General features: G+C 41.5%; 2 protein-coding genes across 10 annotated transcripts in view; both read right to left on the reverse strand.

The window, feature by feature from the left end:
• The window catches only part of LOC126399223 (von Willebrand factor A domain-containing protein 5A-like), a 31,478-nt gene extending 23,483 nt beyond the window's left edge, over window positions 1-7,995 (reverse strand). Inside the window, exon 1 of the mRNA XM_050059083.1 lies at window positions 7,958-7,995. The gene's annotated coding sequence lies outside the window, so the exon portion shown is untranslated. The remainder of the gene's footprint in view (window positions 1-7,957) is intronic.
• The window catches only part of LOC126399020 (von Willebrand factor A domain-containing protein 5A-like), a 55,216-nt gene continuing 46,022 nt past the window's right edge, over window positions 997-10,190 (reverse strand). For 6 of the 9 annotated variants that reach the window (XM_050058776.1, XM_050058809.1, XM_050058792.1 and 3 more), the window contains 2 exons: window positions 1,806-1,929; window positions 997-1,723 (listed from right to left, as the gene is read on the reverse strand). In XM_050058776.1, the coding sequence (XP_049914733.1) occupies window positions 1,644-1,723; window positions 1,806-1,929 (204 nt within the window). In that variant the 3' untranslated portion in view covers window positions 997-1,643. Of the gene's footprint in view, window positions 1,724-1,805; window positions 1,930-2,303; window positions 2,501-2,948; window positions 3,009-3,551; window positions 3,600-5,729; window positions 5,951-6,140; window positions 6,245-6,880; window positions 7,040-7,179; window positions 7,295-7,399; window positions 7,480-8,100; window positions 8,246-8,619; window positions 8,709-8,794; window positions 8,968-10,190 lie in introns of all 9 variants that reach the window. The other 3 variants (XM_050058732.1, XM_050058742.1, XM_050058750.1) reach the window with 3 other exon arrangements.

The raw sequence follows: 10,190 nt of genomic DNA on the forward strand, positions 1-10,190 counted from the left end.
CCATCTCAACTGTGTGTGTGACAACCGACCCTAGATGAGGTTGGAAGTCATCCATGAATAAGACATAGGCTGAATGAATATATTCTGTACAGAATAAGCTTAAGAAAAGTAGTCATTTCATTCCTACCTGACACACATTATTCTACATCACATGGGAATCTATTAAGGATGCAGTTTCTGACGGGTTCACATTAAAGTAAAGTGTGATGACCAACCTCATTCTCCCCTCCAATACAATACAGGATTTCCCTGAAAACAAAAACAAAGTATAGCCTCATCCCTTTAAGTCATCACCTATGATTCACTCTAAGTGTGAGAACCTGCCCTCTGCCTGTGCGTCCTTATTTTCTCCTAGACTCGCAGACAGAGCGCAGAATAAACTCAAATACAGCGACAAAGCTCNCTGCCTGTGCGTCCTTATTTTCTCCTAGACTCGCAGACAGAGCGCAGAATAAACTCAAATACAGCGACAAAGCTCGTTTCAAAGCGGGAGTGCATCTGCGGTTTGCTTTCACTTTTGCTGGCGACATTTAGAAACAGCTCATCATACTCGTATGAAAAGACCAAACACCTACCTGTGACTTGTGTCTGTTAAAAGAGAAATGGTTTTCCTCTGTAGATACGGGAACAAACACTGGGAGGTTCATAAACCAGGGACTATTGATCCAGCTGCTGCAAAACACACCCACAACTGTTAAATCTCAGTCATCATGACTAAGGGGTATGCTCGATCTGTTTGAAAGGGGTACCGCCGGGTGGGTGGGAGCTATGACGTCTTCAAATTTCCACAGTTTGCATATTGGACCACAGCTAACTCACAAACTACAAAATCCTGCTCATATGTGCACAAAAGTGCATTGATCCCCTCAGTGTAGTTAATCAAACTTCATTTTCACTCATAATTTTGGCTTCCAACAATAGATAGATAGATAGATAGATAGATAGATAGATAGATAATTTGTGCTTACATGCATGAGTCATGAATGAAGTTTAAGGTCCAAACATTCCAGTTTAATTTTTTTAAATGAAAAAACTTCCAAAACAAAGCACTGGACAGAAAGACAGAAAAACAGTTCTTTGTCTTGACAGTAGGCCTGCACACAGAAATGACTGGGACCCCCTAATAATCTGCTTCAATCATATCAAAAAGGCTCTCGCAGGCACGGGCAGCATAAGAAACACTACTGTGCGTATTCAGTGAGCGTATAACCCAGATGAAGACCCAGAAGAGCTCCAAACTCAGGTCATGAGGTTGGCCATCTGCAGTTTTTCTTAACTGCAACGTTTCCATCTAAAAAAAAAATGCTCATACCATTTGAATAAGGGGTTGTGTTTAATTATTAAACAGGCTACATTTTACTATAGCAACAATAAATACAATGTTTATTTTTGTTGTATTTAACATGTAATGGTTAATATTTTGGTTCAAAACAAATTAAATTTGGTTATTATTGCTTGTATTTAGGATTCTGCCTCCATGACCCCCCGAAGCATTTCCCTTTTCCCTGCTTACCTGCTTGACAGTGCAAATATACTGCATGGAATACTGTGAACGCAGATAGTGCAAAGTGTAACATGCAATGTAAAAGTCGAAGGATGCAGTAAATCTGCTTCTGTGTCGTCTTCAATCCTGAAGAGAAGCCTCAGAGTCCCAGGGCGTCTTTCTGCACGTTGAAACCCAACAAAGCATTTCCAGCTTCCACACACTCTGTCGCATAGGGAGCTGAAACAACAACAAAACATGCAATCAGAAGAGTGAACCAGCACACACTGTTAAAAACAACACTTATTATTCTGGTTATTACCATTCTGGGCACGGAGCCATGATGCAGCCTTCATGGCCAGAAGCTCCCACTCATCCTGAGCCTCCATCTTGGAGCCATGAAGCCAGATCAGAGCCAGAAAGGTGGCCCACACTTCCTGGTTCACCTAATTCACCAAATCAAAAAAAATCAGATGTTGAGGAGATGAGAAAATCTAAGAAAACAAAGGAGAAACAGAATTTCACAGGACAATATGACTGTGGAGTTTCAAACTGTTACTAAAACAGTAAAAATATTCACACACAAGTACTTTCAGATTCATTTCAATTGTTTGCAACTTAGCTTGCCTTTTAATTATTATACATATTGTACAGTCTTTGTTTTGTCCCCTTTTCAAGTTGTATTAATTTTTCTTTTCTTTAATATGTTTGGTATGGAGTGCTTCATTATATTTTCTATTAAAAAAAATAGAAACCATGCTATGAAATCTGCTTTAAAACAGGTCTCATTATCAAGTTATTATTTTTCACAGTGACTCACTCCTGAAGGTTTTGCACTCTCCACCTCCTCGCTGGTCTTTCCCAGTGCAGCAGCCAGAGCTGGAACCAGCTCCCAGCAGCCAGACGCCTTCTGGAGGGAGACCAGTTGCAGCAAAGGGTCTCTGTGAGGCTGCTTGGGCTTGTTGACAGTAGGCTCTTCAACACAATGCTGTATGGATCCCATGATGCCATCAAACCCTGGGACCCAGAGAGAATTTATGACATTTATTTCAATTTTAAAAGACAAAGAAAAAGAAGTTCAAATAAGATGGAAAATGTGAGAGCACCACAAACTGAAAAAAAAAATACTCCTTGCATTTCCAAAATGTCATTAATTAGGTATTAAAAAGGCATCATATTTTCTGTGAATGATACACTGATACACATGCATTATGGGCACCTATGGTTGAACATGCATGTTAGTGGAAGAAACTGTCTGCTTATAGTATGTGAGCAGGTCTCATTGGAATGAATTGGCCGCCATGTCAACATTCATTCATTGATTACTCCCTCTGTGGTGATGGCTTTAAACAAAAGGAATTACACATTTATTCTTTAAAAAGCACCAGCATCAGTCTGTATGAAAAATAACCAACACATGTTATCAAGTCTATACAGTGGTGTACCACTGAAACAAAACAGATACCTTCATCGCATCCCATAGCCATATCATCTTGAGCATCGTCAAACTCCAAATCGTCATACACTGTTGTTTCAAGAGAAATGCACTGTTACAACAGCAAAATTCTGCCAAAATATTTTACGATTCTAAAAAAATTAGTCAGTGTTTTCATTTTACAATAAATTGTGCGGTGCATGAACATTTTTATGACCCTGACGAGATTCAACACCCTCAGTCTCAGCGGTAATACAGAGTTACAACTCACCAATTTACTGTCCAGCACTCCAAATATTAATTGCACTTAATGGAGCTCAGGACACAACCTGAACACACCTGCTGATCCCCAAATTATTTCACAAATAAGCGTGAAATCTGTATGAAAAGCTTACATATAGAAAACAGTTTCATTTTTGTGTAACTAATGTTTGCGTTCTCAGGAATGAGATCATTCAATTAAATGTATAAAGCGCTGCACCTTGTAAAAGACAAACAAACAAACAAAAGAACAAAGATGATAATAAGTAATCCCATACATATTACAGTAGTGCTGACTGAGCAAATGGCTGAACATGAAGTAACAAGTGTCCTTGTGGTTGTGTTCAAAAAGCAAATGAAGTTTGTACTTACTAATGGCTGCACCGGTAGCCATAGGCATCATACCAAACGAGGCGTACACTGTAGTAAAAAGAGAGCAGGATATTAAATAGAGGAAATTTGCTGGGGCTGATAATTAACTGGTAACTGATAATAATTGTGCACAATTACTGCATATAAAGCCTCATGTTTTTCCACAAATCCAATACAGATCCCTGTATCAGCACAAATTAATTTCTGTCACCAGAATAATTATTTGGATCAGGGGTGTCAAACATACCAGCCCATCACAGGGAAGTTTAAATAACGATGAATACTTTCTGTTGTCAGATTTTAATACATTAAACATTGTGCAAAATATTGTCAACCAGCAGCTTCAGTACAAAACAATCTGTATCAGACTTCTGTCTTAAAACAGTATGGGTGGAACCCTGCTGCTGAGGCACTGACAAAACTTAAAATTGCAAATGGTTTATTAGGCAGCGGACAACTTAACCTGCTTCTTTAATAGCTTCCACTTTAGTGGAAAATGATGAAAAAGTCACATGTAATGAAAGTGAAAAATAGACTGACAAAATGTGGAAAAACTGAGACATACTGTTGAATTTGCACATATTGTTCTGAGCATCATTTGTTTTGTAAATGGATGAACGTTGTCACAAAGTACTTATTTACACTAAAAAGAGGAAAAATTTGAAGGGGTTGTTATTCATAGGTTATTATGCAGTGGTTCAACTGGTCCCACCCACCTGAGATGAAATTGGGCAATATGTGGCCCCTGAACTAAAATGAGTTTTACACCCCTGATTTAGACTATGCAGCCGTAATAAATGCCATTTGATTTTAGAGGACTAAAGCCCGGTATACACAGTGTGATTTTGTGCTGTCCAAGACGAAAGATGACAAACGGCAAAGAAATGTGGAAATATCTTTGATCATGGCTCTAAAACTGTGGTCCTACGTTGCACCAGCTCAGTGGCCTAGTGGTAGAGTGTCCGCCCTGAGACTGGGAGGTCGTGGGTTCGATCCCCGGCCGGGTCATACCAAAGACTATAAAAATGGGACCCATTGCCTCCCTGCTTGGCACTCAGCATCAGGGGTTGGAATTGGGGGGTTAGATCACCACATGATTCCCGAGCGCAGCACCGCTGCTGCTCACCGCTCCCTCAGGGGATGGGTCAAATGCGGAGAACAAATTTCACACACTCAGGTGTGTGACAATCAGTGGAACTTTACCTTTACCACAGTGAGAGAGGTTCAAGGATGGCTGCTTTCACAGCCTTGCGATTGAAGACAGCCTGGGGTAAAATTCTGACAGTGTCAGAAATTAAGGACGACTATCTCACTGTGTGACTGCTGTTACAACCTATGTCTTCTACCCAACTACTAAAAATTTTAGCATGAAATGACACGCTGGTTCAAAATCCAAACAAACAGACGGAAAGCCACTCGCCATGCAGGCAAAACATGCTAAAAGAAATGTGTGAGATTCCAGCAAAGAGGAAAACCTGCAGAAGCCTTGCCTTTATGATGCGTCCTCCAGCTCTGACCATGATCGTGTAAAGAAGGATGAAGCATGGAAGGAAATAACGGCAGAGTTGCAGCTGCCAGGTGAGCAACCTAGCAGCTAGCAAACACACACACACAGACACACAGCAGTATATAGTGCCCACAAAACTTTAGGTTATTTAATAATGTGACCCTCTATGTTGTGCTTCATAGTTGGAGAAGTTATAACCCGTGCAGCGTCCTTGCTCACTCAGTATGAGAAGCTGTCGCATCGTATGTTGGAGCCTGTGATTCAGTAGGTGCTGTCATTGTACAGATCCATGTCACACAGTGTAGCTGCACTAAACTTATAAGATTGCTAAAATCTCAGTCTGTAGGAGGCCTAATACCTGAAATCAAGGCAGTTTGTCAGTAATCAGACCATGCAGTACTTTTGAGAACTTTGTGTTGTTTGTACAACATTTACGACCACACCAACAGAGTCACAGCAACACATGAAAGTCACACATGGTGATTCATCATATATTCAAATTTTATCTGACTAAATGAAGGAGAAGACACCATGTGCTAAAAAACATTTTGTTTTTTGGCCAATCTAGAAATGTCTGTTGGACATACGTTTGACTGTTCTGAGCTGAAAAAAAGCACACTGTGCTTGAAGTGCCCTGCTACTTAATTGGTTCTTGGAAAAAACACACTCACTGGGTGTTGGAACATATCGTCGCACCAGAGGTCCTTGAATCGCTTCGCCATCGCCTTTATTGACAGCAATGAAGGCAGTGAAGACACTGCTTACTCCTGACTGGACACTGAGCTCCACCACCCTCTTCTTCACTCCCTCATCTTGTTCTTCGATGTCATCTTTCTCCTTCATCTCCAGGGAGCGAATCAGAGTCCTAGCAGCCAACCTGTGGACTGTTAATCTGCAGGCAGGAGAGAGGAGTAAACACATGTTTGCATTCTAGCAAACTGCTAAATGCAGGTCAAGCACATTGAAATTGTACTACCCTTTGTAACCACTTCAATTCACACATACGACCAAAATCAAGTCTGTATTGTAAAGTCAGTATCTAATTCAAAGTGCTTCTGCTGTCTGACCAAACCCTGTTTTACCCAGTGTCCTCAGCAGGCGTGAGATTGAAGTGGAGCTGGTTCTGAGAGGGATGACCTGCCAGGCTGTACTTCACCGTCACAAGGCCGTCTGCTGCCCCTGAACTCTGAGAGAGTATTACAGTGTTGGAAATAGATTTTATTATCATAAGTCAATGTGTTCTCATATGACAGTTTGTATGATATCATATGAAAAGTTATGCACATGGTCTGTATGATATCTTATGAATTACTGCCATGATATCTTACAATATGGACCCCCTACCAGTTAGGTAAGGTTCAGGTAAAGGATCATGGTTGTCATAATGTTACATACTCAACATAACTTGACGACATGATGTGACGCAATTATGTTACTTAAAATAACTCAACATTTACTTTTGCTTCCACACGGGCCATGAACAGCCAGTCTTCTGGGTCAAAGTCCTGTGTTTGTTTGACCCTTCCACCATCCTAACCTTCCTCTCTACGTGGGCTTTGTCTCGCTTTATAGTGCGTTGCCTGACTTCCTCCTCTGCTCCCATCATATGATGGAAGACAGCCTGCAGTCCATAGCTCCTATGATCACAGCCTCTTTGCTCACAATTACATGGATTATATACAGATTACAGTGCATTATTTTCTTGTCGGTAAGTACAAACAGTGAATTCAAACAACCTGCATAATTACATGGATTACATATTTTTCAAAGCTGATATTTCGAACCCCAAAGTTATTTCACTATGAGATGATGCTGCTCCTACCTTTCCAGTAAGCTGGGCGTAAATCAGTGACCTCTGACCCTGGAAAAGTGCTGTGATTGGTGGAGAGAGAGCAGTGACAGAGACTCCCTTTGGCACATCCCATTTGACTGAGACGTCCACCACAGCTGGTTGCAGAGCAAATCGCAGCGACTGCATCACCTGATGAGTAAAAAAAGGTTACACAAAGCTAAGAGAGGCACTGGGTTTTTACTGAATGTATTTACGTACATTTTTAATCATATGTTCTGCTGACATTGCACTGTTTATAAAAACTGTATATAATGACTGAGACCTCTTACTTTGGGCTGCATCCTCTCTTTCCCTGTGATGAACTGAGCGTGACCTCCTCCTTCCTTGGCCAACCCGTTGATAAGAGCAGAGCTGGCCCCTTCCCCAATCCCAAAAGAGAAGCACCTACAATACAGGAGTTTTATTTAAGTACACAGAGCATCATCACATGGGACATATACTCAGAGTTTTGTGGGTGGTTGTTGGGTTTTGGTGTTTTTGTATTTTCACCTGTGGGAACCTGAATTCCTCTTCACCAGACTGATGACTTGTTTGGTGTTCTCCACCTCTCCGTCAGTAAAGACAAATAGCTGGGGAGGAAAAATGCAGCATGTGCTGAGTCATCAAATCATTCTCTGGGAGCTGTGCTAGATTGCTGATTTCGTAACACAGGCAGTTTTAATGGTAAAGTACAAAAAACAACAAAGGTGTGGCAAGAGTGAATTGAATAAACCGGTTTGCCCAGCATAGAACTGGGAAAGGTGTGAGTCGAACAGTGGAAGCTACTGAGTGGATCAATCAGGCATTTTAAATGGGCTGTACAGACTATTCTATGCCTGATCTACTTCCGATGATTGATGTGTTTGCTCTGCGTACACAAGCTGTCAAACACTTTGTAAGCTCCATTCAAAGACTGAAATCACAAAGCATGTCCAGAAAAGGAATGTGGAGATGAGATGAGGACTTAGTTGTATGCCGTTTTTACTGGTCAAAGGTTCTTGTAAAGCCCATGTGTGTGTGTGTGTGTGTGTGTGTGTGTGTGTGTGTGTGTGTGTGTGTGTTTAGTACTTGTCTAGGTTGATTGGGAATGGTTGGCTGCCTGTAAATTTCTTTNAAAGGAATGTGGAGATGAGATGAGGACTTAGTTGTATGCCGTTTTTACTGGTCAAAGGTTCTTGTACAACCCATGTGTGTGTGTGTGTGTTTAGTACTTGTCTAGGTTGATTGGGAATGGTTGGCTGCCTGTAAATTTCTTTGAGGGGCTCAAGGATCTCTGTTCCTCCCAGGTCAGCGTTCATCGCTTCAACTTTCTTCAGAGCCTCTTCCATGGTCTCCTCATTGTACTCCACACTTTTACTGCAGAAATGCAAACGGAGGAGGTCAGGTGGTGGATGGATGAGTAGCACTATCAAGTTCTACACCACAATTCAGAAATCACATCCCATCTCAGACCAACTTTTATAGGTCTAACCACAGTCTCTCCCAAGATTTAAGCACATCTTCGTTGTACTGTAGTTGCCAAGCATACTTTTTTTTTTGAATAATTAATTGTAAAATGTTAGGAGTGAAATTTTAAAATCCTGACGTTAAACGTAATCCATGATTTTACAGAATCACCCAATATCAATTATCTGTCAGCTGATAAAGCTGATAAGTTACCACATACAAACAGTGGTATCAAAGAATTTAGCACATTTTTTTGGACTGGGTGACACAAGGGAGTGACTTACGGGAAGATGCGTTCGTAGGTGGACCCGAAACTGTAGATGTTGAAATAGCAGCCCATTGGTAAGCTCTTCAACAGGAGCAGCAGAGTATCCTTCAGGGAAGAGAGAACAGATAATGAAGGCTACTGTGTGAGAGAGACACTGAATGATTTTATGATAGAAATAACACGATGAATACCCTGGCACTGCCAATGCGATCCTGACTCTCAGTGTTGTCCATAGGTGATTCCATACTGCCAGATCGATCCAATAAAAGCACAAACTCTCCATGTGAGGTGATTGAAGACATCACAGCCTGGGGGAACTCAGGGTACAGGCTCAGCATCACTACTGGATCACCCATCAGAGTGCCTGAAACACAACATATGTGACTCAGCTATTTACAAATCAAAATACTTACCTCTTATATTTAACACATCACATCAGTTTGTTTTATTTGCAAAGTCACACCTTCACTAATTTGCACTCACCAGGCTTGGCAGACGCCTGTCCTGCCTCCACCACAGCAGTGGGCTGGTGGGCATCTTTGTAATAAATCAGCAGTTCAACATCTCTGTCAAACTTGTGTCCTGCAGCCAACTTGACCTGCAGTTCACAAAACACACTCATAAATATAAATCAAGTCATATACATCTTGTTCTCAGTACTGAGGAACAATCACACACAGCAGACACATCAGCACTGTACCTACCGTGGCCTGGGTTTGCTCTGTGTTGAGGTACTGGAGAGGATCCAGGGAACAGCTGGACTCTACTTTAGAGACTGGACGAGGAGAGGACACTCGGGCAGAGAAAGACAGATTGTAGGGCACCAGAGAGGCTGGGACAGAGGTCACCTGGACACTGGCATCTTCACTACCTGTAAACGTGAGAGTTAGGAAGTCAGTAATACTTTAAGAGACATTAAAAACTAAGACTCTTTGGTCCAGCAGAAGTTCTGGATGACCAAAGAAGATCTCAACAATACACTCAGTTGGTTTCGGTAAGAAACACTGAATGTAAACCTTTACTGTTTTACAAGAGATTTGTCCAGAGTTTGCATTAAAAAGGAATATCAGCCAGTATATCCTTTGTTTAGTGTCGACCTGTCAGCACAATTGATGGAGGATGAGTGAGTGTTTGCCGCCTGTAAAAGACGTTGTGTATTGGACATCTTGTTTTTGACTTACTTTGCAGGGCCAAGAGTGGAGTGGTAGACATTGACGATGGTTCCAAAAATGGGGACCGGAGGGTGTGCTCCAATTAACAGGATATCACATTGCTCGGCCTCCCTGGGAAAATGTACTCCAGGGTGCTGGAAAGGAGGCTCTGACTGAATGTCAAACCTCAAATTCAGGAGGAGCAACTAACCAGCTCTTTACCCTTGAAGGGCTGCTGTAAGGGTTGTGGGGGTTTGTCCATCCAGTGTGTGTGTGTTTTGTGGACTTGGAGGAGAGTCCGATTTGGGAATGTAGATTTTCAATAGTTTGCACTAAACTGTCAAGATTTTGAGCAGGATCAGTCAGTAACACTACTATACAACCAGAAACAATGATTATCAGCTGAAAAAATGGTTTTAGGGTTTAGTTACTCTTT

This window comes from Epinephelus moara, chromosome 2 (assembly GCF_006386435.1).
Source record: "Epinephelus moara isolate mb chromosome 2, YSFRI_EMoa_1.0, whole genome shotgun sequence".
In the NCBI taxonomy this organism is placed as follows: domain Eukaryota; kingdom Metazoa; phylum Chordata; class Actinopteri; order Perciformes; family Serranidae; genus Epinephelus; species Epinephelus moara.